Below are 14,230 nucleotides of genomic sequence, written 5' to 3'. Positions count from 1 at the left end.
GCAGAAAACTGTATCCATAGACAGGTTAAAACCAGCATACATCACTAGCGACAAGGAAACCTAGACCGGTAACAATCAGACTCCTACCCCTGAAAAGAGAACGAGAAGTGGACGCTTGGTACGCTTTACAAATCACTATCGACCTTAGCAAGCAACGGTCTCGGCGGGGGAGTGATGTAGTAACCACATGAAAACATAGCTCACTTTTCTGCAGTCGGTTAAAATCCGAACTTCAAACCTCGACTGTATGCGTTGCCCGTTGTACACAATGGAATGCGCTCGGCCGCGCGCCGGGAGCCCGCCGCGTCTGCGCATCGGCAAAATCAGTGCGAAGCTAGTTGCGACGGCGAATGCACGCTCGATTCCTCTCAGCGCTTAACTCGATACACCCGCGATCTTTTATTATTGTAATAATTTCGGATGTATTTCAAATACCGCGATTACCTATCACGGCCAATATCAGTGACTTTATAGTGTGTCTATTTAGTATAAACAAACATTGTAGATAGTAGGGAATTTAGTGCAATGATTTGTATGGAGACCCCTCCACTTTGGTATAGAAGGGTCATTTTTGCACCAGTTGTTCTTTGGGTGCTCCTGAGTAGATTTCCGTCGGTAGACATCGGGAGCCCCCCCTGTGGTAGCGGGGGGAGGGGGGGCAAGTTTCCTTCTGCCGCGCTTCACTTTAAGGCCCATATCTTCAAAACTATGGGTATTAGGTAGTGCCCACCGACCTAGGCAGTTTTGTATCAGTATATCAAGGGCAGTAATTATGTCCTTATGATTTTTTCAAATTATTTAAAATTAAGTTGGTTAAAGGGGTTCGCGTATAGGGTCAGTTGCAAGCAACCGACTCAGTCTTCCCTTTACCCGACTGGTTGGGGGTGGACCAGAATCGATAGCAACATGGAGCCTACATGGACCAATTGCCCGTAGCTGCCGAAGCTTGCCTGGAAAGAAGTAGTGCAGAAGCTGGTGCTGTCTGAAAAAACAACTATAATGGTCACAGCCGTAGCCTTTGTGTTAAAAATAATCTCCCGTACTATGATAATATCAATCCTCACTTTCCTCACACTTACCTTTCCGTTATTACTGGTACAATTATTATTATTTATTATTATTATAGCTTTATAAATCCATAGTTGTTACAGTTCTATTTAAAATTAATTAAGTATTTCTCTTGATTGTGGCCCCACTTGGGTAAAAGCCTCCTCCATCATTTTGATGGAGGGTGGTGGTCTACTTCCCCCGCGGTGACCAGTCGTATTGGGAGAGAGTTTTTGTTGTGTAAGATGTTGTTGTCGTTTACTGTAGTTAAATTTTCGTTTCCGGTGTGATGAGTTGCATTGGTTGTATTAGTCCCTGGTTTCGTTTGAGGCGGAGTTCGGTCTAGCTTGAAATGTATCGAATCTCTTGTTAAGTTTTTTTGGAGGGGCAGCTGTTATATTTTTAGTGTCTTTCTGATTTTCTTTTGGTGACTTAAGAACAAGAAGAAAGGCAAGGGAAGATAGCGTTTATAAGATACGACAAACTTATAGTCAAGCATAGGGATGTGGATGAAGCTAAAAGGAAAAGATCACTGGTACAATAGTATGTAGAAATAAAAATGTTAATTAAAATAATAATAATAATCATAAGACGTTTAGACAAATTCAAGTTCTTTATTTAGTGCTTTCTTCTTATGATATTTTCATTAATACAATGTAATTAAACTATTTTGAACCTTATATCTTACACATAGAGTTCAAAATTAATTGAAGAAAAAATACAAATTATGGTAGCATGATGTGCCAGGAACTCTAAATAAATTCTAAAATAATAATCTTTACTTGCTTATGAACCAAATAGTATGAATTCATGGATAAAATAAATATTTTTTTCCGATGCGCATTAAAATTCGCCCGCTGTGTCCTGAAGAAACATTTTTTTTCACCTACTTTTTTCAAAAAAAAAGTACCATACAATGGTACATATTTATAATTCTGACAAATGTAGCTTTCAGGACATATATTTTTTATTANCCCCAGATGCCGTTCTTGCTGCGGAGCGACCTCAAGACGTCAGCGAGCTCAGAGCTTTTCTAGGTCTCATCAACTATTATTCAAAATTCGTAAGAAATTTCAGCACTGTGGTCGCACCCTTATACTCCTTATTAAAAAAACATAAAACATGGGAGTGGTCCACCGAATGTGAAATGGCTTTTGTCAAAATCAAGGAGCTCTTGAAGAACTCCGAGATCTTAATGCATTTTGACCCCGACCTCCCGTTGGTGTTGTCGTGCGACGCGTCGCCGCGCGGCGTAGGCGCGTGGCTGGGCCACGAGCTGCCCGACGGCCGCGTGCGCGCCGTGGCCCACGCCAGCCGCACGCTGTCTTCGGCAGAACAGAACTATAGTCAAACTAGCTTTCCGCCCGCGGCTTCGCCCGCGTGGAATTTTGTCTGTCATAGAAAAACTTTATCGCGCGCGTCCCTGTTTCAAAAACCGGGATAAAAACTATCCTATGTTCTTTCCCGGGACTCAAACTATCTCTATGCCAAATTTCATCAAAATCGGTTGCGAGGTTTAAGCGGGAAAGCGTAACAGACAGACAGACAGACAGACAGACAGACAGACAGACAGACAGACAGAATATTTCCATAAAAGACAATACATAACCAAACGATGCTGCGTGTAATGGATAAAAGACGTAAAGTTATCATTTGTGTAAATGAAAACATACTTTTTTTGGTAAATGTTGCCATTATGTAAACATTTGAGAGCTGCTTAGCTGATCACGGCTTCAAATCCGTTGAGTAGCGTTTGAGAATACCATTTAAAATTGAAGGATACTTAAATTTAGGAGCCCGTCAGCTGAGTGACAGATTTGAGTAGTGTTTCAGTATTCGGCCGTTACAGAGTTAAACCAAAGAGTTAAACTGAAACTAGGGTCACTCACATTTACACTCAAACACATCTTTTTTCCTCAAGAAAAATGTTTATGAAAGAAAACCGTGACTTTTTAGGAAATAACTGAACTGAAGATGCTATTTGGCTTGCTTGCGATGTTTTAGTATTGGATTAGTATAGCATTAAATAAAACTATTCACTATTATTTAAACGATATATTTAAAACTATATAAAATAAGATTACAAAGTAATAAGTCCTTACCAAAATAAAATTATACAAAACTAAGTAAACGATAAAAGTATTCTAAACTGCTACATTGCTAAAATTGTTAAATTGATTAAGTTGTCACAATTTGTAAGCTGTAATTTCTGTTTTCTGATTTCAGTTTAGATAACAGAGCAATCAAATCTAACCCTTGTATTTGAATTACTGTTTTAGTTGTAGTTGAAGGCATTTTATTTGTATTCTCAGATTCATAAGTAGCAGTTTCTGTAACATCAACCGCCATTTCGTTTGTTGTCTCAGTATTGACTTCGACAGTCGAATTAGTTTCTGTTTGTGTTTCTTTAGACGTTTCATTGGCTATGTGGTCAAATTCAGGTGGTTTGTAGTCAATCAGTGGTTCGCTGGTGTCAGGATCACGCAACGCGTAGCGGCGAGTGGTGAGCCGTCTCCAAGGCGGAGTGCGGTGCATCGTCGTTGCCTCCTTCACTTTGTAACGGTAGTAGCCGGGAACTACGAATTTTCATACAAAACTGTATTAGATAGTATGAAACAAAAGTTGTCAAGCAAAACATCTTAAAAAGGAGGCACTAAAATTGTCTTGAGGAAACTATATGACTTTTAAACAACCTGATTCTCGGTTATAAAAGATGGTGTTATTAATTATGACGACATTTTACAGTCACCAACGAAAACAGTAACGACAATTTATTAATAGGTACGAAAGCGCAGTAAAAGTTACTTAACTTCAAATGATTTAAAAATGTCTGATACAAAAGGAAATAATATTTACTGTATCTGTGTTTTGTCTTGATTTCAACAAAGCAGTAGTTGTATCCAAGGCCAACGCCCAAGCCCAGCATCATAACTAAAGTGACCACCAGACAAGACACAACTGTGACTGCTGCCAGACACATTGTGAACCTGGAATTTTAAAGTATAATATTTTGTTGGTTAATAAAAACAAAAGAGATTGGTAGAACATTTTATCAATACAAAGATAGCAAAGGACAAGAATAAGTAAGATAATGTCATTTCATTACCGAATAATTTATTCGAGATTTGGACTCATTAAGAGGCCTAAATCCCGTCGGGGGGACGCTCAATGATGAGGGTAGCGCAAAATTTACAAATCCTGGTAGTTTTACTTACTTTTCGGAGAGGTACATTATATTCGAGAGAACACTTAATATAATCCCCATTTTTGTAGTTATGTAAGCAGTCTAGAGTCCAAGAATATCAGATGTGTTTTACACAAAGCAGTTAGAGGTATTTTGTGTAATTGAAAATAAACAGCGATCTTTTTTTGACAAATCAGTTCTTGAGTACAGTGACAATCAATTATTGTCAAACTAGTTATAAAAACTGACACAAAAAGTAGAGCAACTGAAAAGTTTTCATTCTCTAGTACTTGTTTTTGCCCGTTGGTTTGCCCGCGTGAAATTGTTTGAGATCGCGATCGATCATTATAAATTACAGACTATTGTTTTTCTGTTGTATTAACTTTAATTAATATTTTATTTTTATCAGAATCCGTTTGAAAGTTTTACATTAATTCATATAAACTTTCGCGTTATTAATAAAGTAGGATAGCAGAATTTCCATAACTTTAGATATCTTAATGATGAAAAAGGGTCCAGGACAATTAATATTCCAAGGAATAAAATAATTATCTGAATGCAAGAAGGGTAATTAAATAAAAACACTTTTTATGTGTTTTATTTATTACTCAAACTGTTATGAACTGCAAAGTAACGTTTTTGTTTTGTGCTAAAATCTTGGATATCAATGGAGACATGTTTGCATGTTTCTTCAACGGTACTACAATCGTGGGCATCCATTTTGTGGTTTCTGTAAGTTTTTTATGTTTTTTCCTGTATAGTATCTTCAGTTTTGGAGTAGTACTATACTTCACTTCTTTGTATACTTCATCATATTCCGCTTCATCGTTGTGCTCTGAAATTGATGATAAATGTAACTTAAAATACAAGAACGAAATCATAACAAAAACGGATCCTGATTTTGGTAAAATTTCACATCCTGAAATAGTTCCTGATAGCCTATTATGAACTTATCTGTAAGATAATCCAAAATATTGGATGAAGTCTCGGATAGAGATTTGGTATTTTATATATTTGGTATATTTGGTAAATTATGTATAAATATCTCAATGATGATTACCGATCATCAATCAGCAACTTCATTTGTTAGATAGCTATAAAATTACCACGAGTCAGTAGAACTCGCCCCTCATAATATGAAAAATAACCCCTTCTATTAAAAATAAAAATAGGTATAGAACTATGATGGTATCTACCTTTTTCAAAAGCTGTTTTTTTCCCATGTTTCATTCCACGAAGATCTTTATCCATGTCTTCTGCATTGGCTTTTATCCCTTCTCTTATTTTATCAAAGTCCTCATTTCTTTCATCTTCAAATAATTTGGATTTCGGACGTTTTGTTTTGCCAACCTGACGTTGTCCAGATTCCACTGGCTTGACTCTACTGTGAATGACTGGGATTCTACGAAGAGATCCAGGGAAATTGGGTGAATGGGGTATGTCAGAAACTAACTCTGGGATAATATTTAAACTAGGGATGTTAGGAAAGGAGGGGATCTCTTGATCATCTGATAATTCCGCCAAATCACTACCAACTGTATTTGAAAGTACTTTTTGGTCTGTGTCGTCTAAAAATTTATTGCCACTGCGTGTAGCACTTCCATTCAAAGCATTAGAAGTTAGTTCTGTACTAGGAGTTAGTCCATTACTTGAGGATTCCATGCTCATTTCTGTCGTTGAAAGCTCTGTAGTTGTTGTGGTAGTAGAAGGAGGATGGGTTATAAGGGTATCAGTATTAAGAGTAGTTTCAGTCGTTTTTTCATCCCCAGACAAAGCAATAGCACCTGGGCGACCCTCGGTTTTTTGGTATTTGTTGACCGCATCAAGCCTCGTGTGCTTCATATCGACAAAACAATAATTATAGCCAATACCCACTCCCAGACCTATACTGACCAATACAGTGACCACGATGCATGATATAATAGCAGACATAGCACAAAATGCTGCTATCCTGAAATAGTATGAAACATTATGTAACTATCAGTACATAGGTACCTACTTTAGATTCATTATATTGGTACGAACGATACCCACTTCTCCAATATGTACATAAGATGCCCGAATACAAAGCCATTCCCGCAACAACCGCAAGGCATTTTCAAACTTTAATTATATTCAACAGAACAATAAAAATAAATAAAGAATATATCAGAAAACAGGTAAATATTAAGAAAAATATGTACAAAATAAAGTATCAAAATCTGAAATCAAACAAACACCTGCATGATGTTGTCAGATGTTATTTGTCAATGTTACAGTCCAAAATAGTTGAGATTTTGAGCACCGAAAATTATTTTTACATCGAGCAGAAACAAAGGGAGATGCTTATGAGATGTATAAAGTTATTGCATTCTTGCATACGTGAGTAGTACAGACGGTAGAGCTAACTCTCTCATTTTCTTGGTCCATTTTAGTAATACAAATGTGTTTTCTTTACTGAGAATCGTAGCTAAGAATGGCAATGGTGATAATTATCCTCTGACTCTGGTTGATTTTAATAAAAACTTTGCAACCAATTTACTTCATTAGTCGACCACGTCATTTTGTCACTCGTTTGTGTTGAGTTGGTGTTGATTTGTCAATTCATGTCAATTCTCAGTATTCTTTTCTAAATAATCTCGATTAGGGTCAAATATTTTATTATTATTATTTGATAATACACAACGCACCATTTTCTAAAATAATGACGGGTTACACACTTTTGAAAATGGAGAAAATTTCTGATGTTCTCAAAAGGTAATTAAAAGTAACAGAGCTTTTAGAAGCAGTTCATTTAATTTCTTAGTGCTCAAACATTGTACTCGTATACGCCCTCATAAAAGTAGCAGGAAGGCGCTGGATGCAGGCCGCTATACTAACCGGGCAATGTGGAAACATTGTAGGAGGCTTACTCGTATATTCAGCAGTGGACATCCTGTAGCTGTAATGATGATGATTGCGATAATTTGAAAATTTTCCAGGAAGCCTCGGCTTTCAACCTGCATTTCGTTCACGCTTGGCATGTTGGCTGTGACCATGTCGGCCATAGCTATGGGCGTCTTCATCGGGTACACGTACTGCTACCTCGAGCATCACTCTGGGTTTAAACCAGTTAAAGGTATCATGATGTGCATTCTTCTTAGAATATACTCTTTTGTTGAAAAATAGCCCCGCGAATTAGCCGCCTAAGCCACGCGGCCAGGTCATTACGGCCAACTTTTTCTTCTGTGTTAAAAACATCTATACTAATATTATAAATCTGAAGAGTTTGTTTGTTAGAACGCACTAATCTCAGGACTACTGGTCCGATTTGAAAAAATATTTTAGTATTGGATAGCCCATTTATCGAGGAAGGATTTAGCCTATATCATAAGATCACCTAGCTAATAGGATCGGAGCAGTAAAGAAAAATATTGCAAAAACGGGAAACATTGAACTATTCCCACGCGTACGAAGTCGCGGGCACAGCTAGTCTATAATATAAAAATGAATCGCAAAATGTGTTGGTAAGCGCATAACTCAACAACGCCTGGACCAACTTTACCAATTATTTTTTTAAAATGTTTGTTGAAGTCCAAGGATGGTTTTTACGGCGATAAAAGTTCGAATAATTACCGGGAAACCTCTAAAAAATCTCAAAACTTCACCCCTAAGGGGGTAAAACGGGGTTCACGCGAACGAAGTCGCGGGCGGCCGCTAGTTTCATATAATTTCGTTAGCTGCAGTGGCCTGGCCGCTTAATACGCGGGGGCATTTATGACCCTTAAGATACCTCCCTATCTACCCAGAAGTTTGTAATTGCGTAGGTGCGCCACTTTATACTGACTGAAAGACAAAAATAAACTTCTTGGAACAGCTGATCAAATTCCTTGCGAACCCTAATTCCCAATACCTTAATTTCCCTCAGGAGTACCTTACCTTTACCTTTTCCGTTTGGATTTAATGGCGGTCAAACTAATAAATAAAACTAAAGTTAAGAAATAATAAAACCAATTCGTAGCTATGTAGTCGTTTCAAAATTGTGTCGCAGCATCAGATATTGCGATCGTTAATGAGGCCAGATAAGATTTCATTACAATATTAATAAGTTTACGTTACGTAGTAGGGGAGACCGAGGAGAGTTGTGAAATTATCAAACCTATTAACTATCAGCTCGCAACAGAGCGTATTTGTTAGATCGAGACTTGAACTCAAAACTCGCACTGTTAAGAGCTCGCTATAAATCGACAATGTCACAACTCTCCTCGATCTCCCCTACCTACATATTTCTTTACTAGCCAATAATGGGTTAGGTATTAACTGGCCCATCGGAAATCTGGTCCGAGGTACCTACTAAACTACAAAGTACCTATCTACAGAAAGAGTGTCAACACCTGGATTTTGAAGGCTAACCAGCTGTTAATTTTATATCACCCTCCAGGAAACTTTACCCAATCATCGGACTACCACATCCTGCATATGCCATACCCAGAGTGTCACGAGGTGAAAAAGAACAGGACCATCAACGGGGCTCTGCTGTCCAGTGTCCTCGTGTCCAGGATCCTGCGGCTGGGACAAGCATTGGTGCAGGATGACCAGCACGGAAACATGATGTTGCATTTCACTTGAAATAAATGATACATTTGCGACCTTGAATTTCTTTTTCTTCCTTTCAAACCATCAATCATCATCATCATTTCAGCCATAGGACGTCCACTGCTGAAAATAGGCCTCCCCCAATGACTTCCATGATGACCGGTTGGCAGCGGGTTGCATCCAGCGCCTTCCTGCTACCTTCATGAGATCTAATCAGAAATGAGGAGATCAGTAAATGAACCAAAGTCGCAGACATATCCCGACGGATTAGCACGACAAGCTAAAGTGGCAATGGACAGGGCCACATACATAGTACGCAGAACTGACGGCCGATGGGGCACCAAAGCTCTGGAATGAGACTATCATAAACCTTCAATAGTCCATAGAATTTTAAAATTTGTCCTCACCGGCATCACCTCTTGTCTAGGGGAAAAATTATAACCTTCCTAAAATTATGGCTTTCCTACTATTTTGAAACTCTTAAGCAAATAATTAGCAGCGTTAATCACTAACATGTTTCTTTTAAACGCGTAGAATACAGCACAAATCATTCCACAGAAATTCATAGCAAATGAACGTGTTGGTATTAATTAAAAAACACACTGGGTATTCCCCCAATACATCAAATACAAGCAATAATCGTTGAAAGCTCCTGAGTCATATCTAGTTTTAATTTGAGAAAATTGATTAAAGGCTGGACCGCTTCGACCAATTATTATTGGTTAAGCGACGACGAAGAATCGGGTATGTTTAATTGATTACGTAACTTCAAATTCCTACAGAATGTACTTCAAATTTTTTGTCAGCTTCCATAATACAGTGCCAGTACAGTGAGCTCTACTAGTAGGTACTTACTGCCTACTTTTCTTTTTACTCGACTGCGCCAGAAGGAGGGTTATTGCTTGCTTATCTTCGTTTGAAACTTAGGCAACAATTAAAGCGCAACATGTCACGATCATCATCATCATCATCATCACAGATGATGATGATGATGATACCACCAATATGATGACACCAATAGACTCCCTTTGGCAGACCAAAGGGAGTCTATTGGTGGACATAGCCTCCTACAAGAATGCGATCACTACTATAATAGTGCCACTAACAACCGAAGGGGGTTGTTAGTTTAAGGTCATCAATACATCTTGATGTATTAATACATATCCCTACTTGTAGGTGGGCATCCTACGCTACATTTACCATTACTCACAACATCGCTTTTACCTACTTACCCTAGGTATAACTACCTATCGTAGTCATATTTTCATTCAAATTCAAAGTATTTATTACATGTCATATGGATAAGGGTTCATATCATAATAGTATGTTACTCTTTCTAACAAAAACTACTGAACCAATTTTGCACATAAATAATCACTAAACGTCTCCAGAAAACTACTAATTTTAAGTAGCACAATTACTGTTATCAATTAATTCCAATTTATGAATTTTATTGATGCTAGTCATTGTTGGCCCAGCAACAAAAAGCACAGCCATAATGATTACCATCATCGGACCTTGAACTTGGTTTACGCGTATTGACTAAATACAGTCGTCGACAAAAGAATAACGCTAAAACTTCAGTTAAGTTTAATGAGCGTGGCCCACTGTGTTATAAATACTACTACTAAATGCCTACTTAACTTACTTATTTAATAGTCGGCAATGTATTAAGTAACTTGAACAAATAATTGTTCAAGTTACCCAGTGGATATAAATCCAACTATGGGAAAGTTAAATAAATAAAAATTAAAAATTCATTTAGTTCCAAAAATACTTGTATACAGAATTATTACCGAGTTTTCCCGGTAATTAGTCAGAGACACTTGTATTGGGAATAACTCGCTACTTGCCATTTGGATAGCTAATTAAGTAAAGTATTAGCTGAAACAATTATCCTTAATTTAAATTAAATAATAAGTATGATGATGATTTATCATATTGCATCTCTAGTTCACCATTATGCAATTTACCTAACTCTTTGTTTAAGACTACGAATTTTGTGATTAATTTATCTAAATTTTAATTTTAAAATGTCTGATAGGTATGACATTTTCACAAAAATTAAATTTGGATGTTAGTTAATATTGCCTTTTTAGTTCCACCATTAAATAAAAACTAAAGACTTATTTTAGCACTTTAGCCGATTATCACATTCTGAACTGTATTCGGAAACACATTCGGAAATTCTGTAACTGACTGTACGATTATACTATTGGCCATAAAAACTGGCCAAACCGGTATGTAGTTAATGTGTAACTTTAGGACACGTGAAGGATTTTTTAATATGATACTGTCACAGAGATTGTTGGAAAAAATCGAACAATGGTTGTATGTTCATCCTTAGCTAACTTACAAATTAAATTAAGAATTTGTAAGAGTGATGTAGAGGTACGCAACTGTGCTTTTTGAAATCATTGACATCCTGTAATTTTATCTCCTTATTCGTTTTTAAATAAGTATAAGCATCTAATCTTAGCTTCATCACATCATTATTCCTTGTTGTTCAATCAGGTGTGGGAACAATGGACCTCCTCCTAACCATAATGCAATGCGCAATGGCATAACAGCTAACGGTTACATACAGTCCATCTAGGTCCAAGTTTTGTGGTGTTTTTTCATCCGCAGCTCCGGAGGAGTTACAGGTGCGTTGCCGACCTTTAAATTATAAGTTCGCTCTCTGCTAGTGTGCTAGGTTAAGGCTAGGTTATGACTGGGTTATGGCTAGGTTATGGCTGGGTTTTGGCTGGGTTATGGCTGGGATATGGCAAGGTTATGGCTAGATTATGACTAGGTTTTGGCTAGGTGATAAGTCCCCATGACGTTGTTGTTGTTTAAAAACAGTTTTTGTTTGTTTTGTCTGGCGCAGTGTCTAACTAGACAGTTAATTGAAAAAGTAATCTTTTGATGTCCAATTCATACAGTGGTTGCAGAATTTCCTCGAATTGATAACAATGCCGCCGGCTTCTCACAATAACCCCGAACAATAGATGTGGTGAATCAAACGGGTTTAGCCAAGCGTGAACCAGCTAACTGACCCGTGGTTTTAATATAATTTAATTGAAACTTTTTAGATTTATTTTCCTCCTGTGTATTGTTTCCCTCTGATAGAGACAGACTGCCTGAGCCAGACTTGCAAGCATTTGAACATGAAATTTTCTTTTAAAAGTCGAATAACATTTACCTATACTATTAATTAATTAAAATACTTATATTATAAATTTTAAAGGACCATATTACACAGGAAAAGCTAGTTGCCTATGTTATTCTTATGCCATAATCTATCTGTATTAGTTTACGGAATCCTAAATCATAAACTTGCCATCGTTATTGTAAATAGGTCCACGTTACTTCCATAGAGTTAAATAAATATGCTTTATTGAACTAATCGTGGCTGTCAACATGAACATTAAATAAAATACTACTTTCTTCCCGTGGCTTCGACGATTCGGTTTGCCACAGAAAGTTTAGTCATCCTTAATCTTAACGACGGATTAGCAAGCTCAAGTGGCAATGGACAGGGCACATAGTACGCAGAACTGACGACAAGGTTTTGGAGTGGAGGCCGTTTATCGGAAAACGCAGCGTGGGACGTCCACCCACAAGGACATCGTAAAAGTACCAAGAAGGCGCTGGATGCAGGCCACTACCAACCGGGCAACATGGAACGCAATGGGTGAGGCTAGGGTTGCCAGGTCCAAAATCACAAAAGCCGGACTTTGTGCTTCATTTGGCCGGNGGCCACTACCAACCGGGCAACATGGAACGCAATGGGTGAGGCTAGGGTTGCCAGGTCCAAAATCACAAAAGCCGGACTTTGTGCTTCATTTGGCCGGACATTTTACCCTAAAAGCCGGACATGTGACGGGGGGGGGGGGGGCAATTAGTGTCAGTTCATGAGTGAGTACTATCATCATCGGTTACTATCCAGCATCCTGATCAGTGCGCTTCTGTGGCTCGACTTTCGCCTGGCGCGGCAACCAAATAAAAAGCCTAACAAAAGCCGGACAGGCTGGACAAGGCAATATTTGGCCGGACAAGTCTCTAAAAAGCCAAACATGTCCGGCTAAAGCCGGACGCCTGGCAACCCTAGGTGAGGCCTATGTACAGCAGTGGACCGGTGGACGTATTATGGCTGAGATGATGATGATGAGCCAGCAGCGTGGGGAGTGTAGGCCAACTCCTCCATTCGCTGGTAAATTAGAGATGGTCGTACTCCTGAGTGGAGACTAAGAACCTTATAATAATTTCTAAACAAAAACCATATTATTCTGTGAAATTCATTCACCATACAAACTTATTACAAAACACAACATGGAAACAAAAAGTTTATTTTGCATTTATAATTTAGTAATACTTAATGTGCTAGTAATGAGTAGGTTAGTTATGCTTCTTAGGAATCAATAATGGATTTGTCCCTGCAACAAGTAATGTTTTCAAGTTCATAGTACAACTAGTGACTAATGAGGAAACTAAGATGAAGATTGTGTTAGGTATTGAAGATAACGAGATAGTGTGATACATGCATGTTAATTTAAATTAAGTATTAGCATTAGAAATATTTGTTTAGTTACATTTTAATCCTTTGTAGCGATACGACATAATTTTACGCTCCATATTTGGATAAGTACTCCTTATCTGCAGAAAAATGAGATTAAAATTTTCATTTTTCCTTGTTTACTAATATGAGGTTATTTTATGTGCCTTGTTTGGAATTGTTTTAATGCAACAAAGTTTGAAGTGACTAGGACTTTGGGCCCAAGTTAAAGACATCACTCGAGTATTTTTTTCATTTTCATTAAATATTCAGTTAATTCTAATAATATTGGCACTGATCAAATCCGATTTCTGTGCTCGCAAGTGTACGTCCAAAATTACTATTAAACTTCAAATGGCTTCGAATTAGTGTTTATTAGAACATGAAGTTTAATCTAACAGAGTTGAGTTGATGAACCATCAAAATAGATTAATCAGAAGTTGGGCTCGTTTGGAACCAGTTGCTATCCCGTTACTCCTGCTGATCCCTAAAAGGATGTAGTAAAAAAGTTTGCCAACTAACTTGGTAGTCGTAACTCGTGCGTCGTTCCGACTCATCGCATCTCGCGGCGCGCGCGCCGGCCGCTTGATCATTGCAATTTTAATCTTTAATCAATCAAAAATCACAAATCTACTCTCAAATTAACCAATAAGGCATTCTTTTAGAACATCCGCGTGCATTTTCATAGCTTTTTCTTAAGAAACAGTGCTAAAATCAGTGTTGTATGTCAAGGTTACTCTCAGTGAAAGTTGCATGTCGTAAATAAATTGCAGTGTTTTCTGATAAGCAGCCGTGTGTGATCGAAGTTGTGAGTATAATCGATTGCATTCACTTGAAAAATCTAAATGATGCAATATGTTTAAGAGATGCATAGGTATAGAGGATATTTTCGTTTGCTATATTAGTAG

The 14,230-nt window shown here is 37.7% G+C and overlaps 4 protein-coding genes across 4 annotated transcripts in view; 2 read left to right on the top strand and 2 right to left on the bottom strand.

Annotated features, from left to right (window-relative positions):
* Positions 1-3,225: 3,225 nt before the first annotated feature.
* LOC114356895 (uncharacterized) lies at positions 3,226-4,329 on the bottom strand. Its single transcript, XM_028310277.1, has 3 exons — positions 4,263-4,329; positions 3,904-4,034; positions 3,226-3,623 (listed from the first exon to the last, which is right to left on the bottom strand). The coding sequence occupies exons 1-3, from the start codon at positions 4,310-4,312 to the stop codon at positions 3,226-3,228; spliced, it is 579 nt and encodes a 192-aa protein (XP_028166078.1). The 5' UTR covers positions 4,313-4,329.
* A 510-nt stretch (positions 4,330-4,839) lies between these two features.
* LOC114356900 (uncharacterized) lies at positions 4,840-6,417 on the bottom strand. Its single transcript, XM_028310286.1, has 3 exons — positions 6,266-6,417; positions 5,428-6,182; positions 4,840-5,066 (listed from the first exon to the last, which is right to left on the bottom strand). Exons 1-3 carry the CDS (start codon positions 6,325-6,327, stop codon positions 4,840-4,842), a joined length of 1,044 nt encoding a protein of 347 aa, XP_028166087.1. The 5' UTR covers positions 6,328-6,417.
* A 423-nt stretch (positions 6,418-6,840) lies between these two features.
* On the top strand, positions 6,841-8,832 carry LOC114356896 (uncharacterized). Its single transcript, XM_028310279.1, has 3 exons — positions 6,841-6,967; positions 7,192-7,328; positions 8,631-8,832. The coding sequence occupies exons 1-3, from the start codon at positions 6,915-6,917 to the stop codon at positions 8,816-8,818; spliced, it is 378 nt and encodes a 125-aa protein (XP_028166080.1). The 5' UTR covers positions 6,841-6,914; the 3' UTR covers positions 8,819-8,832.
* Positions 8,833-13,842: 5,010 nt separating this feature from the next.
* Positions 13,843-14,230, top strand: part of LOC114356874 (glutathione hydrolase 1 proenzyme) — a 48,163-nt gene continuing 47,775 nt past the window's right edge. The window contains exon 1 of the mRNA XM_028310242.1: positions 13,843-14,130. The gene's annotated coding sequence lies outside the window, so the exon portion shown is untranslated. The remainder of the gene's footprint in view (positions 14,131-14,230) is intronic.

This window comes from Ostrinia furnacalis, unplaced genomic scaffold (assembly GCF_004193835.3).
Source record: "Ostrinia furnacalis isolate ACB-3 unplaced genomic scaffold, ASM419383v2 OfSCF2997, whole genome shotgun sequence".
NCBI classification, from domain to species: domain Eukaryota; kingdom Metazoa; phylum Arthropoda; class Insecta; order Lepidoptera; family Crambidae; genus Ostrinia; species Ostrinia furnacalis.
The sequence above is the reverse complement of the archived record's forward strand: the minus strand, read 5'-3'. Positions and strand labels throughout refer to the sequence as shown.

What these genes read in the sequence shown, in the direction of transcription:
- LOC114356895 (XM_028310277.1), bottom strand. Translation starts at nt 4,312, where the DNA reads ATGGGGATTATATTAAGTGTTCTCTCGAATATAATGTACCTCTCCGAA. An exon ending in ATAATGTACCTCTCCGAAAA is followed by an intron (nt 4,035 to 4,262) that starts GTAAGTAAAACT and finishes TTAAAATTCCAG; the next exon opens with GTTCACAATGTGTCTGGCAG. An exon ending in CAAGACAAAACACAGATACA is followed by an intron (nt 3,624 to 3,903) that starts GTAAATATTATT and finishes GAAAATTCGTAG; the next exon opens with TTCCCGGCTACTACCGTTAC.
- LOC114356900 (XM_028310286.1), bottom strand. Translation starts at nt 6,327, where the DNA reads ATGCCTTGCGGTTGTTGCGGGAATGGCTTTGTATTCGGGCATCTTATG. An exon ending in CTTATGTACATATTGGAGAA is followed by an intron (nt 6,183 to 6,265) that starts GTGGGTATCGTT and finishes ATACTATTTCAG; the next exon opens with GATAGCAGCATTTTGTGCTA. An exon ending in AAAAACAGCTTTTGAAAAAG is followed by an intron (nt 5,067 to 5,427) that starts GTAGATACCATC and finishes CATCAATTTCAG; the next exon opens with AGCACAACGATGAAGCGGAA.
- LOC114356896 (XM_028310279.1), top strand. Translation starts at nt 6,915, where the DNA reads ATGACGGGTTACACACTTTTGAAAATGGAGAAAATTTCTGATGTTCTC. An exon ending in ATTTCTGATGTTCTCAAAAG is followed by an intron (nt 6,968 to 7,191) that starts GTAATTAAAAGT and finishes AAAATTTTCCAG; the next exon opens with GAAGCCTCGGCTTTCAACCT. An exon ending in TGGGTTTAAACCAGTTAAAG is followed by an intron (nt 7,329 to 8,630) that starts GTATCATGATGT and finishes ATCACCCTCCAG; the next exon opens with GAAACTTTACCCAATCATCG.